This window comes from Harpia harpyja, chromosome W, assembly GCF_026419915.1.
Source record: "Harpia harpyja isolate bHarHar1 chromosome W, bHarHar1 primary haplotype, whole genome shotgun sequence".
Lineage (NCBI taxonomy): Eukaryota > Metazoa > Chordata > Aves > Accipitriformes > Accipitridae > Harpia > Harpia harpyja.
Genome location: NC_068968.1, coordinates 20605607 through 20619453, shown reverse-complemented (window position 1 = coordinate 20619453; position 13847 = coordinate 20605607). Strand labels below are relative to the sequence as shown.

General features: G+C 46.9%; 1 protein-coding gene across 1 annotated transcript; it reads left to right on the top strand.

Moving 5' to 3' along the window:
* Positions 1-2080: 2080 nt before the first annotated feature.
* On the top strand, positions 2081-13487 carry LOC128136183 (regulator of G-protein signaling 7-binding protein-like). The gene is made up of 2 exons (XM_052775366.1): positions 2081-2750; positions 13258-13487. The coding sequence occupies exons 1-2, from the start codon at positions 2592-2594 to the stop codon at positions 13426-13428; spliced, it is 330 nt and encodes a 109-aa protein (XP_052631326.1). The 5' UTR covers positions 2081-2591; the 3' UTR covers positions 13429-13487.
* Positions 13488-13847: the final 360 nt, after the last annotated feature.

The window sequence follows — 13847 nt, the reverse complement described above, 5'->3', positions numbered from 1 at the left end:
TATAGATGTGAGGAGAAGATGTGTTCATTTTGCTTTTTGCCAGTATTCAAATATTTCCTTTGTCATTAGGTAATGGTTTGTGTGTGTATGGAAGTAATATGATGTCTTGGCTCAAAGCTTGTGTTCATGCAGCACCAAATTCAAGCATTTCTTTCCTATGAGTAATAGAGTTAAGTTTAATATGAAAAGAAAATGTGGTGTCCTTAAAATAGCACTTGCAAACTGCAAGTTCTTGCTGCTCTGGATGCTGAAGATCTAGTAGTATGTTTACAACGTAGCATTATAATTACAAGGTCAGTTTTGTTTTACCTAAAGTGATGACAGTGCTTGCAAGCACTGCAAACCCATCAACACTAACACACATCCAGTAGCTTCTGTTTCTGGGAAAATAGCAGGAAATTTCTAAAAAGAGTTTCAAAGTAGACTAGACAGATAGGCAATGTCCAGACTCGGGTAGATACCAGGGTGTCTGTGTTACAATAATGCTCAGCGAAGCCTGAAAAGAGGTCCTCAACCTGTTGCAAATACAGGAATGTGAAGTTTGCAATGTAGTTATAGAGACTTAAGGAACATTACAAAATGTGCTAGGTATAATTATAAGAATACAAGTATTGTTGACAGTCAGTTAACCATAGAGTTTTAACACAGATTGGTTAATTATAGTGGTTTGTTTTAAGAGATCGTTATGGACCTTAGTTCTGTTGCTTAGAAACTCTACTTTGATCAAAGTTCTGGTTAATGGATTATGTGAGATCAACCAATGATTGTTTTAACATAAGAATATTAATAAGGTGGTATGATTAAAAGACCAATCATTGAAAAGGAATTAACATAGAATGTACTTTTGTGTAATCTAATATGATGGCAAGTATCGTACTGCGCAGAATCACCTAAGAGAGGTCAAGAAGCGGACAAGTGAGGAAGACTATGGAAGACCACCAGAGGGCTTCTGAAGACCACCAGAGACCTTCACTGCGCTTGCGTAAAGGACATTTACATATGTATAACATTTCTCAGAAATCTAGTGAATATGTATAACAGGTGTGTATTTAACTGCAGAGCTAAACCAGACAGGTGCACACGATAGGTGGAGCGATCCCCCGTGTGCCCAGTGCTGCAATAAAGGAGTGCCTGCTTCTTAACTTCTCATTGTTGTTAAGGAGTTTCATTCTGGATTTCGGCAACAAACCTGCCAGAGTGCCATTGCTGGCATATTCATGCTCCTTGGCAAGACTGGGTTTATGTGTGTGATGTGTTTGGCGTTCTCTTGGTATCAAGAACATTACTGAAACATAAAAAACTTCTATTTAATGTCCTGAATAAAATTATACCACAAGTGAGGTAAACTCCTAAACGGCCATAGCTACCTGGCTACAGACAGGAATAGGACCAGCCCTGGAGCTGAAGCTGGCCCAGCCCATAGCTTGCCCCAGGGCAGTGGGGTCCCCGAGGGGCCCTGGGGAAGGTGGCTGCAGAGACAGTGTGGGCACAGCCCTGCAGCCATCTGCATCAGAGGGGCAGGTGCCCAAGGCCTCTGGGGACTGTGAGCCTGTTGAACTGCAACTGCACTGTTGTGCTGGAGCACAGAGGGACCAATTTCTCCAATCGATTATTATTTAATCTTTTCTACGATGAACAAATACAATCTACAGTGCAGTTGCATCACACTCTCCAAACATTTTTCTTAGAGCCCCAAAATAAGATTTTTTTAGTGAAAGAAAACAAATCTGAGCAGTGAACCAAGTCTTCGTTAAATAGAGAAATATTTTCTAAGTAAGCTTCTTGAGGATTAGTATCAACTTCGGCAAAAGCTGGACGGGTGATGTGTTAACGTCTGTAGGAAAACTGCCCCGGCGGCCCCGGGGCGGTTCCCGCTGAGGCTGCGGCCACCCAAAGGGAAGGCGCTGCTCAGCTTCTTCCTGGAGCACGCATTGGGAGAGCGCTTCGCCCCGAAGCTGACCCACCTCCCATGGCGGGCGGCCGGCCGGCCGAGCGAGGCGCCGCCGCCACTGGCGGGCTTGGGAGGGCGGCTGGGCCAGGCGGGCTGACGCCATCAACAGCGCACCGCCCCCACAGGGAGGGAGCGCGAGCGGCGGCCACTCCCCGGGCCTCGCCGCCCCTCCGAGCGGCTCCCGGCGGGCGCCCCGGCGAGACACGCCGCGGCGGGGCGGGCTCCCCCGCTGGGATCATCGGGCAGGTTTCGGCGGCCGCTGGATGGGAGCCCTTCTCCGCCGGGCACGGCCGCTCTCCGCCCCCCACCGGCTGCGGGAAGGAGGACGGCAAAGCATGCCACCGGCGGGACGGTTCCGCAGGGACTGACATGCTGTTGAAGGAGGAAAGGCGCCAGCCCCTCCGCCTCTCCCCGCGGTAGCGAAGGTGATGCTGCAGGGCGCTCCCCGGGGTCTCCCGCAGGTGCCAGGCTATTACCCACAGCAGCCGCGATCGCTGCCGTGACCAGCGCGGCCCCGGGCGAGCCGAGGCGACGAGCGGCGCGGGCCTGCACCCCTCTTCGGGGCGGCAGCGGGGGAAGGCGCTGACTGCGCCCGCGGGGCCCTGCGCGGCGGGCGGCTCCGCGCGGCGGATGCGTTTGCATGAGCTCTGCACCGAGCTGGCGCAGGAAGCGCCTCTGCTCCGCCGCCTCAATTTTCCAGGTCAGCAAGACCTCGCCGCACGACCGCGACGGTGAACGCCGGAGCAGCGGCTCCGACAGCGCCTACCAGACCCAGAGCGCCCTGGATGACTGCAAGATGGTGCGTACCACAAAAGGGCTTGCCTTAATTTTTATATTTTCCGAGTGTTCTCGTCGCTGGTGGCGGTGCCCCTCCTCCCGCCAACTTGCCTATTCCCATCACATGCAGTTGCACTATTTTTAAAACTTCAGTCCCTGTCGGGGGTGCTGCCCTTTAGCCTAACTCGTAGCGGTTCAAACACGGGAGAGGGGAGGGAAAAACGAAACCTGTGGGGAGCCGACTGGGTGCTGCAGGATAGGTAGGGTAGGGACTGGAGCCGGGCACCTGGCCCTGCAGGAGCAGGAGCCCTTGCCCCAGCACATGCTGCCTTCGAGGCGCTGCCAAGCAGCTGGAGTTGCATTCTGCTAGATCTGGCCAAATCTGTCCCCAGACTTGCGCTCACTGCAGCCTAAATAGGTAAATAGTTGCCTCCACTGCATCAGTGTGCTCTGTGCTTGCTGTCTTGTGTGCAGCAACCACACTCTTGCCCTAAAATCTTTCTAAAACAAGATTCAGAATTTGAGGCCCCGAAATTCTGTCCCTGACATACATGGTACCTGTTTCCAGCCTCCCCGGAGTAGCTGATTGCAATTGTAAAATCCCATATCAAGCACCTGCATCCATGTTATTTTTGGACTGTCACATTATGGTATGACATTTTTCTCCATTCATGCTCAAAATGTTTGGATCTGGACACTTTCCTCCAAAACAGCACCATACACCCCATATCTGGCTCCTTGGGCTACGGTCAGCTGGACATTGGGCCCCAAAATTGCTCCTCTCACCAATGACAGAAATAGAAAACAAATGAAGTTGCTGCTACTTTACTTGAAAAATCTGGATCTTGCTACAGCTCTGTCCAGTAGCATTGGAAATACATCATCTGCTACTTCTGCTGGATTCTGGCATTTTTTTTTCCTCTAATACTGCAAACTGTACTGGCAGATACCCACTCTGATACTTCAAAATCGAGAGCAACTCCCAGCGCGCCAAGGAACAAAAGCTGCCACAGTAGCTCTATAAATACACCCAACAAGTGGATCCTACTGGGTCCTGCCTTTTTTCTCATTCCCAACAGCATAATTTGGTTAGTTAAACAGAAATACTAGCTTTGTTTCTTCACTGTTTATCTGGTAGAATTCACTGATTAGAAATAAAATATGATTTACAGATGGATTGTCAAGATGCAGTAAGATTCAGGAGATAAAACCAATGTTTTTATTCTTTTTCTCTCTCTCAATGCTGCAACATCAGTATGGTTTTGTTTTCCTTGGCAAAGCTGAGGTGGCCAAATGTGTCCTCAATTTAGACAGGGGATATCAGGTGAGAACTGGCAACTGTCGTGGTTTAACCCCAGCCAGCAACTAAGCACCACGCAGCTGCTCACTCACTCCCCCCGACCTGGGGGGAAAAAAAGTAAAACTCGTGAGTTGAGATAAGAACAGTTTAATAGAACAGAAAGGAAGAAACTAATAATGATAATGATAACACTAATAAAATGACAATAATAATAATACAAGGATTGGAATATACAAAACAAGTGATGCACAATGCAATTGCTCACCACCCACCGACCGACGCCCAGTTAGTTCCTGAGCGGCAATCCCTCCCACCCCCACTCCCCCTAGTTTATATACTAGACATGATGCCACATGGTATGGAATACCCTGTTGGCCACTTTGGGTCAGCTGCCCTGGCTGTGTCCTGTGCCAACTTCTTGTGCCCCTCTACCCTTCTTGCTGGCTGGGCATGAGAAGGTGAAAAATCCTTGACTTAGTATAAACACTACTCAGCAACAACTAAAAACATCAGTGTGTTATCAACATTCTTCCCATACCTAACTCAAAAACATAGCACTATACCAGCTACTAGGAAGATAGTTAACTCTATCCCAGCTGAAACCAGGACAGTATCCACCCCTTATTCTATACCATTGACGTCATGCTCAGTTCCCATACTCTCCATTACATCCTAGTGAATCATCATCACCTTTTCCTTCCTTTGAGATATAGAGAGATATATGTATACACACACAGTGAATCATTCCTTTAGTTCATGGGTCATGTTCATAAAATGCTCGTTGAGTTCATTTAGTTCCCGACTCTGGGCTCCATCTGTCATACCAGTCTTTCTGGGCAGGAGGGATGGTGCAAAGTCCTCTCAGTTGGCAGAGCAGGATTGGGCTTCAGTGCGGTGTGACGAGCAGGTGACATTGGACGCAGCAGGAGGATGGTGTGCACTGTTGGATTGTTGCATGCTGGAGTCAGTTCTGGTTCCATCACTACTGCGCTTCGCTCAGTTTCATCACAGTTCATTACTGTAGTACTATGGATATAGCATATAATAATTATAAAAATAACATACAGTAGCAGGGTTATATAGCAACTAACATCATACAGTTTAATTCTGGCTATTCTCACCTAAAATCAAATCCCCTTGAGGCACAGATCGGACTTCCCCATCTTTTCGCATCACCCACCAAGTGCACCCAGGTCCTTGAGCAAAAGCAATCCCACGAATGGGTTTACCTTTGCCTGAGGCAGGAGTAACCCAGACTGTCTTCCCTAACATATTTTTTATGTGCACTACAGGGACTTTATCCCCTTCTACAGTACGTAAAAATTCTGACTGGGCAGGGCCACCCTGATTGGCAGATCCTCTGGTGTTGACTAACCAGGTGGCTTTTGTTAAATGTGTATCCCAATGTTTGAAGGTTCCACCCCCCCATTGCTCTCAATGTAGTCTTTAACAGTCCATTGTATCATTTGATTTTCCTGGAGGCTGGTGCATGATAGGGGATGTGATATACCCACTCAATGCCATGCTCTTTGGCCCAGGTGTCTATGAGGTTGTTTCGGAAATGAGTCCTGTTGTCCGACTCAATTCTTTCTGGGGTGCCATGTTGCCACAAGACCTGCTTTTCAAGGCCCAGGATAGTGTTCCGGGCAGTGGCATGGGGCACAGGATATGTTTCCAACCATCCAGTGGTTGTTTCCACCATTGTAAGCACATGGCGCTTGCCTTGGCGGGTTTGTGGGAGTGTGATATAGTCAATCTGCCAGGCTTCCCCATATTTATATTTCAGCCATCGCCCTCCATACCACAGGGGCTTTACCTGCTTGGCTTGCTTAATTGCAGCATGTTTCACATTCATGGATAACTTGTGCAATAGTATCCATGGTCAAGTCCACCCCTCGATCACGAGCCCATCTATATGTTGCATCTCTTCCCTGATGGCCTGAAGTATCATGGGCCCACTGAGCCATAAATAGCTCACCCTTATGTTGCCAGTCCAGGTCCACCTGAGCCACTTCAATCTTAGCAGCCTGATCCACCTGTTGGTTGTTTTGATGTTCTTCAGTGGCCCGACTCCTGGGTACGTGAGCATCTACGTGACGCACTCTTGCAACCAGATTCTCTAGCCAGGAAGCAATATCTTGCCACAGTGGAGCAGCCCAAATGGGTTTACCTCTGCGCTGCCAGTTGCTCTGCTTCCATTGCTGTAACCACCCCCAGAGGGCATTTGCCACCATCCATGAGTCAGTACAGAGATAAAGCACTGGCCACTTTTTCAGCAATATCTAACACTATCTGGACGGCTTTCACCTCTGCAAACTGACTCAATTCACCTTCTCCTTCAGCAGTTTCTGCAACTTGTCATATAGGACTCCATACAGCAGCCTTCCACCTCCGATGCTTTCCCACAATGCGACAGGACCCATCAGTGAACAGGGCATATTGCCTCTCATTTTCTGGCAGTTTATTATACAGCGGGGCCTCTTCAGCACATGTCACCTCCTCCTCTGGCAACATTCCAAAATCTTTGCCTTCTGGCCAGTCCGTGATCACTTCCACAATTCCTGGGTGACTGGGGTTTCCTATGCGAGCCTGTTGTGTGATCAGTGTGGCCCACTTACTCCACGTGGCATCAGTTGCGTGATGTGTAGAGGAGACCTTCCCTTTGAACATCCAGCCCAGCACTGGCAGTCGGGGTGCTAAGAGGAGCTGTGTTTCAGTACCAACTGCTTCTGAGGCAGCTCGAACTCCTTCATATGCTGCCAATATCTCTTTTTCAGTTGGAGTATAGCGGGCCTCGGTACCTCTGTATCCCCGGCTCCAAAACCCCAGGGGTCGGCCTCGGGTCTCCCCAGGTGCTTTCTGCCAGAGGCTCCAGGTAGGGCCATTGTGCCTGGCTGTGGTGTAGAGCACATTTTTAACATCTTGTCCTGCTTGGACTGGTCCAAGGGCTACTGCATGAACAATCTCCCATTTAATTTGTTCAAAGGCTTGTTGTTGCTCAGGGCCCCATTTAAAATCATTCTTCTTTCGGGTCACTTGATAGAGAGGGCTTACAATCAGACTGTAATTTGGAACATGCATTCTCCAAAACCCCACAACACCTAAGAAGGCCTGTGTTTCTTTTTTATTAGTCAGTGGAGACATAGCTGCTATTTTGTTGATCTCATCCATTGGGATCTGATGACGTCCATCTTGCCATTTTATTCCTAAAGACTGGATCTCGTGTGCAGGTCCCTTGACCTTACTTTGTTTTATGGCAAAACCGGCTTTCAGAAGGATTTGAATTATTTTCTTCCCTTTCTCAAAGACTTCTTCTGCCGTGTTGCCCCATACAGTGATGTCATCAATGTATTGCAGGTGTTCCAGAGTTTCACCCTGTTGCAGTGCAGCCTGGATCAGTCCATGGCAAATGGTGGGGCTGTGTTTCCACCCCTGGGGCAGTCAATTCCAGATGTACTGGACACCTCTCCAAGTAAAAGCAAATTGTGGACAGCACTCTGCTGCCAAAGGGATTGAGAAAAATGCATTAGCTATGTCAATTGTACTGTACCACTTGGCTGCCTTTGACTCTAGTTTGTATTGAAGTTCTAGCATGTCTGGCACAGCAGCACTCAGCGGCGGCATGACTTCATTCAGGCCACCATGGTCAACTGTTAGCCTCCACTCCCTATTAGACTTTTGCACTGGCCATATGGGACTATTAAAGGGCGAGCGAGTTTTGCTGATCACTCCTTGGGTCTCCAGTTGGCGAATCAACTTGTGGATGGGAATGAGAGTCTCGGTTGGTGCGATATTGCCGCCGATGCACCGCTGTAGTAGCAATCGACACTTGTTCTTCAACTCTCAGCAACCCCACAGTTGAAGGGTCTTGAGAGAGACCAGGCAGGGTAGACAGCTGTTCAGTGCCCTCCGTCTCCAAGGCAGCTCTACCAAAAACCCATCGATACCCCTTTGGGTCCTTAAAATACCCTCTCCTGAGATAGTCTATGCCAAGGATGCATGGAGCCTCTGGACCAGTCACAATGGGGTGTTTCTGCTATTCATTCCCACTTAGGCTTACTTCAGCATCCAGTGCAGTTAACTGTTGGGATCCCCCTTTCACTCCAGAAATGCAGATGGCTTCTGCCCCTTTATAACTTGATGGCATTAGAGTACACTGTGCGCTGGTGTCTACTAGAGCCTTATACTCCTGTGGGTCTAACGTGCCAGGCCATCGAATCCACACAGTCCAATAGACCCGGTTGTCCCTTTCCTCCACCTGGCTGGAGGCAGGGCCCCTCTAATCCTGGTCATAAGATTTGTTACTCACTTGTAAATACGAATCAGAAGTCCCTTTATTAAGATCAGAAATAAGATCAGCCCTTCTACTCTGTTTGGAAACTGGAGCGGCTTTTTTCCTGGTAAAATCCCCTTTGGTGGTGGTTTTTCTTCGCAACTCACGTACCCGTGCATCTAGGACCGAGGTAGGTTTTCCATCCCATTTCCTCATGTCCTCTCCATGGTCACACAGGTAAAACCACAGGGCACCTCGTGGTGTGTACTTTCTATATTCTGTCTCTCGGGCAGAGGAACACTCACTCCTAATAGCTGAGACATTGGTCCTTACAAGTGGGGAAGAGGACATATCCTCTTTGAATTGCTAGAAATCCCGGGCAGCCTCTCCACAGTTGAAATTTAGGCTTGTAGGGAGGAGGAGAGATTTTCTTTGTATTGTCGGAGTTGGTGAGCCATTTCATCCACCGTTGGTGCCTCTTCGTCTTTCCAGGTCGTTATTGCCAGTGAGTTGGCATAGGACGATGGTGCGCTCCGTACAAACTTCCACCACATGGGTCGTGTGCATGGGACTTTGTCTGGATCTTTGGGTAATTGTGTTTTTTCTGGGTCATAATAAATCGTATCTAGCACGGCTAATTCCCTCAGATATTGGATACCTCTTTCCATGGTGGTCCACTTGCTTGATTGACATATCTTCCTTGAAGGTATATCTTTCCTTCACGCTTGACAGGAGTCGCCTCCAGAGGCTGATGGCTTGTGCCGCTTTTCCAATTGCCTTGTCAATGCCACCTTCCCTGGCAAGCGATCCCAGCTGCTTGGCTTCCCTACCTTCTAATTCCAAGCTATTAGCCCCATTGTCCCAGCATCGGAGGCGCCAGGTGATAATATGCTCACCTATACGGTGGCCAAAATCTTTTTGCATATCCCGCAGCTCACTCAGGGATAGGGATCAGGTGATTACCTCTGGTTCTGCCTCTTCCTCCTGTTCCCGTGATGACCCTGGTTCATATTCATCCTTCGCTAAGTTAACTGATTTTTTTGTATATTTCTTCTTGTGTATGGGGGCAACTGATACTGGTGCAGGTTGGTCCACTGGTTCAGCTGCAGTGCCTTTTGCCGGGGTTGGAGGGGCTGCAGGGCCAGTCGCCGGTGTTGGAAGGGCTGCACTGCCTGGTGCAGGGGTTGGAGGGGTTGCAGTGCCTGTCATCTTGTTGTTAGATCTAGAGACCTTCTCTTCCCCTTGAGGGTACTGAGTGGTGTTGAACAGGGCTCTATAGGCATGGGCCAGGCCCCAGCACGTTGCAGCGATTTGTATCTCTCTGGAGTTGCCATGGTGACAGCATACCTTTTCCAAATATTTTACTAGTTCTTCTGGATTCTGCACTTGTTCAGGGGTAAAGTTCCAAAACACGGGAGGTGCCCACTGTCCTAGGTACTTGCCCATACTACCCCACACACCCTGCCACTCATAATTATCCAGCCTTGGGGCAGATCTCTGGGTGATCTTCTTCAATAGTTGTTTAACCTTAAACAAGAGCTGAACCACATTCAGGAACATGCTGGTTCCTAGCAATAGGACCATGCTGGTCTCAACATCCCAAGGGTATTCAAATTTCCCAAAATTCTCAAACGCCATTGTAACTAGACTGGAGGAGAAGGGAAAGGGGAGGAAGGGTGTCTCGCCCATAGATTGGCTCTCCGAGGAGGAAAGGTAAATGGTGTAATTATTAATAGTTTCCCACAGATGGCTCCCGAAGTATAGAGGTGATGACAATGCTGAGTGCAAATACCGGATTAGTTCCACGACCGATAACTTTATCATACCATAAGCCAGTATTACACAATACATCAAAGCGAGAACCTTAATCCACCTCCCACGGATGATAAGCAGCAGCACAGGGACTACATACAGCAAGTGAGGTGATACATAACAGAACTTTAAAACCGAGAGCAACAACTCTAAGAACACATAAATCAACACAGTGACCAGCAACTATTAGACCAATATAATGAATGCTTGTAACAAATTTGTTTTAACAAGCTCTGGTCAGGTCTGTCGTTATCTCAACCCTTCGTGCCCCATGTTGTGTGCCAAAAAGGACTGTTGTGTTTTAACCCCAGCCAGCAACTAAGCACCACGCAGCTGCTCACTCACTCCCCCCCCACCCAGTGGGATGGGGAGAGAATTGGGAAAAAGAAGTAAAACTCGTGGGTTGAGATAAGAACAGTTTAATAGAACAGAAAGGAAGAAACTAATGATGATAATAATAACAATAGTAAAATGACAATAATAATAACAAAAGGATTGGAATGTACAAAACAAGTGATGCACAGTGCAATTGCTCACCACCCACCAACCGACGCCCAGTTAGTTCCTGAGCGGTGATCCCTCCCACCCCCACTGCCCCCAGTTTATATACTAGACATGATGCCACATAGTATGGAATACCCTGTTGGCCACTTTGGGTCAGCTGTCCTGGCTGTGTCCCCTTCCAAATTCTTGTGCCTCTCTACCCCTCTTGCTGGCTGGGCATGAGAAGGTGAAAAATCCTTGACTTAGTCTAAACAGTACTTAGCAACAACTGAAAACATCAGTGTGTTATCAACATTCTCCTCATACTGAACCCAAAACATAGCACTATACCAGCTACTAGGAAGACAATTAACTCTATCCCAGCCAAAACCAGGACAACTGATTAGAAATAAAATATGATTTACAGATGGATTGTCAAGATGCAGTAAGATTCAGGAGATAAAACCGATGGTTTCTTTCTTTTTCTCTGTCTCAATGCTGCAACATCAGTATGGTTTTGTTTTCATTGGCAATGCTGAGGTGGCTAAATGTGTCCTCTATTTAGACAGGGGATATCAGGTGAGAACTGGCAAAATGTGTCTGGTGCAACCAATTACCATTTGCAGGATGAGACGCTTTTCTGTTTTTCTTAATGCAGAATAATTACACTATAACAGAACGTAGTACAATTTTTTTTTCTCCATTGCTTTCATGCATCCTCTACAGAATGAGAGAGTTGAAGCCAGGTTTAGCAGAGTACAAGTATTGTGCCTGGGACTGTTTGGTGTGTGCTTTTTTGTTTGTTTGTTTGTTTGTTTTGGGGGTGTTTTTTTGCAGATGTATCAGAATGCATTGGGATTGTTTTGCTGCTCCAGAAGCAGAGGAACCTATTTGCTACTGTTACAATGAAATTTAAGAAAGCATGGCCCAAAAATGAGTCCTGATACTATTCTCAGTTATACAGAGTAATTACAGTGGGATGCATGAAGAGCCAGAATGTCGCAGGAGAAGTGACTCATTTATTTTCTGAGTATGAGAATTTGAGGGCTTGACTTTATAATTTGGTAGATCTGATAGAATCCAGGTGCCAGATCCAGGTTTTTAGCATGCTTGTATGTTGGGATATGTTGAATTCTTGGTGGTAATGAAAGCTGCAGAATTATGAGCAGTTACTCTTGTCTGTTTTTATGTAGTTTGGAAATTGAGGTCAAATTAGCAAAACAAAGATAAATAAATATTCTGTTCTATTCCTCCCTGCCTTCCACCCTCGCCACCATGTGGAGCAAGTGGTCTGATGTGCTTTCTTTCAGAAGACCGCAAATGCTTTATTTCCTTAAAATATAATCCCACTGTAGTGGGTTGACCCTGGCTGGATGCCAGGTGCCCACCAAAGCCGCTCTATCACTCCCCCTTCTCAGCTGGACAGGGGGGAGAAAATATAACAAAAGGCTCGTGGGTCAAGATAAGGACACTTTAATAAAGTGAAAGCCAAGGTCGCGCGCAAAAGCAAAGAAAAACAAATGATATTATTCTCTACTTCCCATCAGCAGGCGATGTCTGGCCACTTCCTGGGAAGCAGGGCTTCAGTACGCATAGTGGTTGCTCCGGAAGACAAAAATGCCCCCCTCCCTTCCGTCTCCCTTTACTTAGCTTTTATATCTGAGCTGACATCATATGGTATGGAATATCTGTTTGGTTAGTTTAGGTCAGCTGTCCTGGTTATGTCCCCTCCTGAGATCTTGCCCTGCCCCAGCCTGCCATTGAGGGGGGGGCAAAAATGTTGGGGAGACAGCCTTGATGCTGTGCCAGCACTGCTCAGCAGTAGCCAAAACACTGGTGTGTTATCAACACCTTTCTAGCTACTGATGCAGAGCACAGTGCTATGAGGGCTGCTATGGGGAGAATTAACTCCATCTCAGCCAGACCCAATACACCCACATAGGTGGAACTAAACAATAATGATCTTTCCATCACTGTAAAAGTTACCCATTTATCCAATAGCATCCATGTGTATCTGCTGGACATTAGATTTCTGTGAAAAGGTTGAAGTGTTTATTTACTTCTTTGTTTCACCCCCCCCACACATAGGAAAAAGTGCTTTCTGGAATCCTAACTGGAAAGTGCCTATCATCTGGTACATCTTCTCAGCTATTAGCTTTTGATCAGTTTTAAGTCTGAAAGTTGGGTTAGAGGCCAGTGACAGAACAGAAATCATTACAAAATGAATTAACAAAATCTCCACTGTAAAAGCAAATGCTACATTACAATCCCTAAATGTGCTGTTAATCAGGAAGCAGGAGGAGCAAAGGCAATCATTTCTGGAGATATTTTTGTCTCTTATGATAGCAAAAAATAACCCCATGCTACTAGTAAAACAGATGTTTTTTTGTCTGCTTAATATTTAAGACTAATAACTCAAACACTTTCAGAGATTAAAAGCAGAAACACTACTTTCCTGCAAATGAACATTTATAGCTCACAGAAGAGGCAGCTGGCATGGAGGCCCTAATCATTTACTAAATCTTAGGGACTTGATCCTGTATGCCATGAAATTAGGAGCAGCAGGAACAAACCCTAGATTGGGCATGTTTTTTAAAAACTTGATTGTTTTTATCAGTGTAGTTAAATGTCTCATGTAAGTAAATCCTCTTTGTTTTTCAGCTTGTCCAGGAGTTCAATACCCAGGTGGCTCTATACCGGGAGCTGGTCATTTCCATTGGGGATGTCTCAGTCACCTGTCCATCTCTGCATGCGGAAACGCACAAAACTCGAACCCGAGGATGTGAGATGGCCTATCAGGTTCCTCAAAAACTAGCAGCAGTTTCTGGGTAGGAGTCTACTTACATTTAATTAAAGCTTTACTCATATGCACATCTTTAATAAATACTACATTGAGGAAACTTTCAGCAAAAGCATTAACTTGTATTTCTGTTTTAGGCATAGAGATGTATGACCACAAATCCTACATGATGCTCATATCCTTATGATAGTGCAATTTTGGGTCAAATCCTGGTCCCCTGTGGCGGGTTGACCCTGGCTGGATGCCAGGTGCCCACCAAAGCCATTCTATCACTCCCCTTCCTCAGCTGGGTGGGGGAGAGAAAATATAATGAAAGACTCATGGGTTGAGATAAGGACAGGGAGAGATCACTCAGCAATTACCGTCACGGGCAAAACAGACTCAACTTGGGGAAGATTAACTTAATTTATTACCAATCAACCAGAGTAGGGTAATGAGAAATAGAACCAAA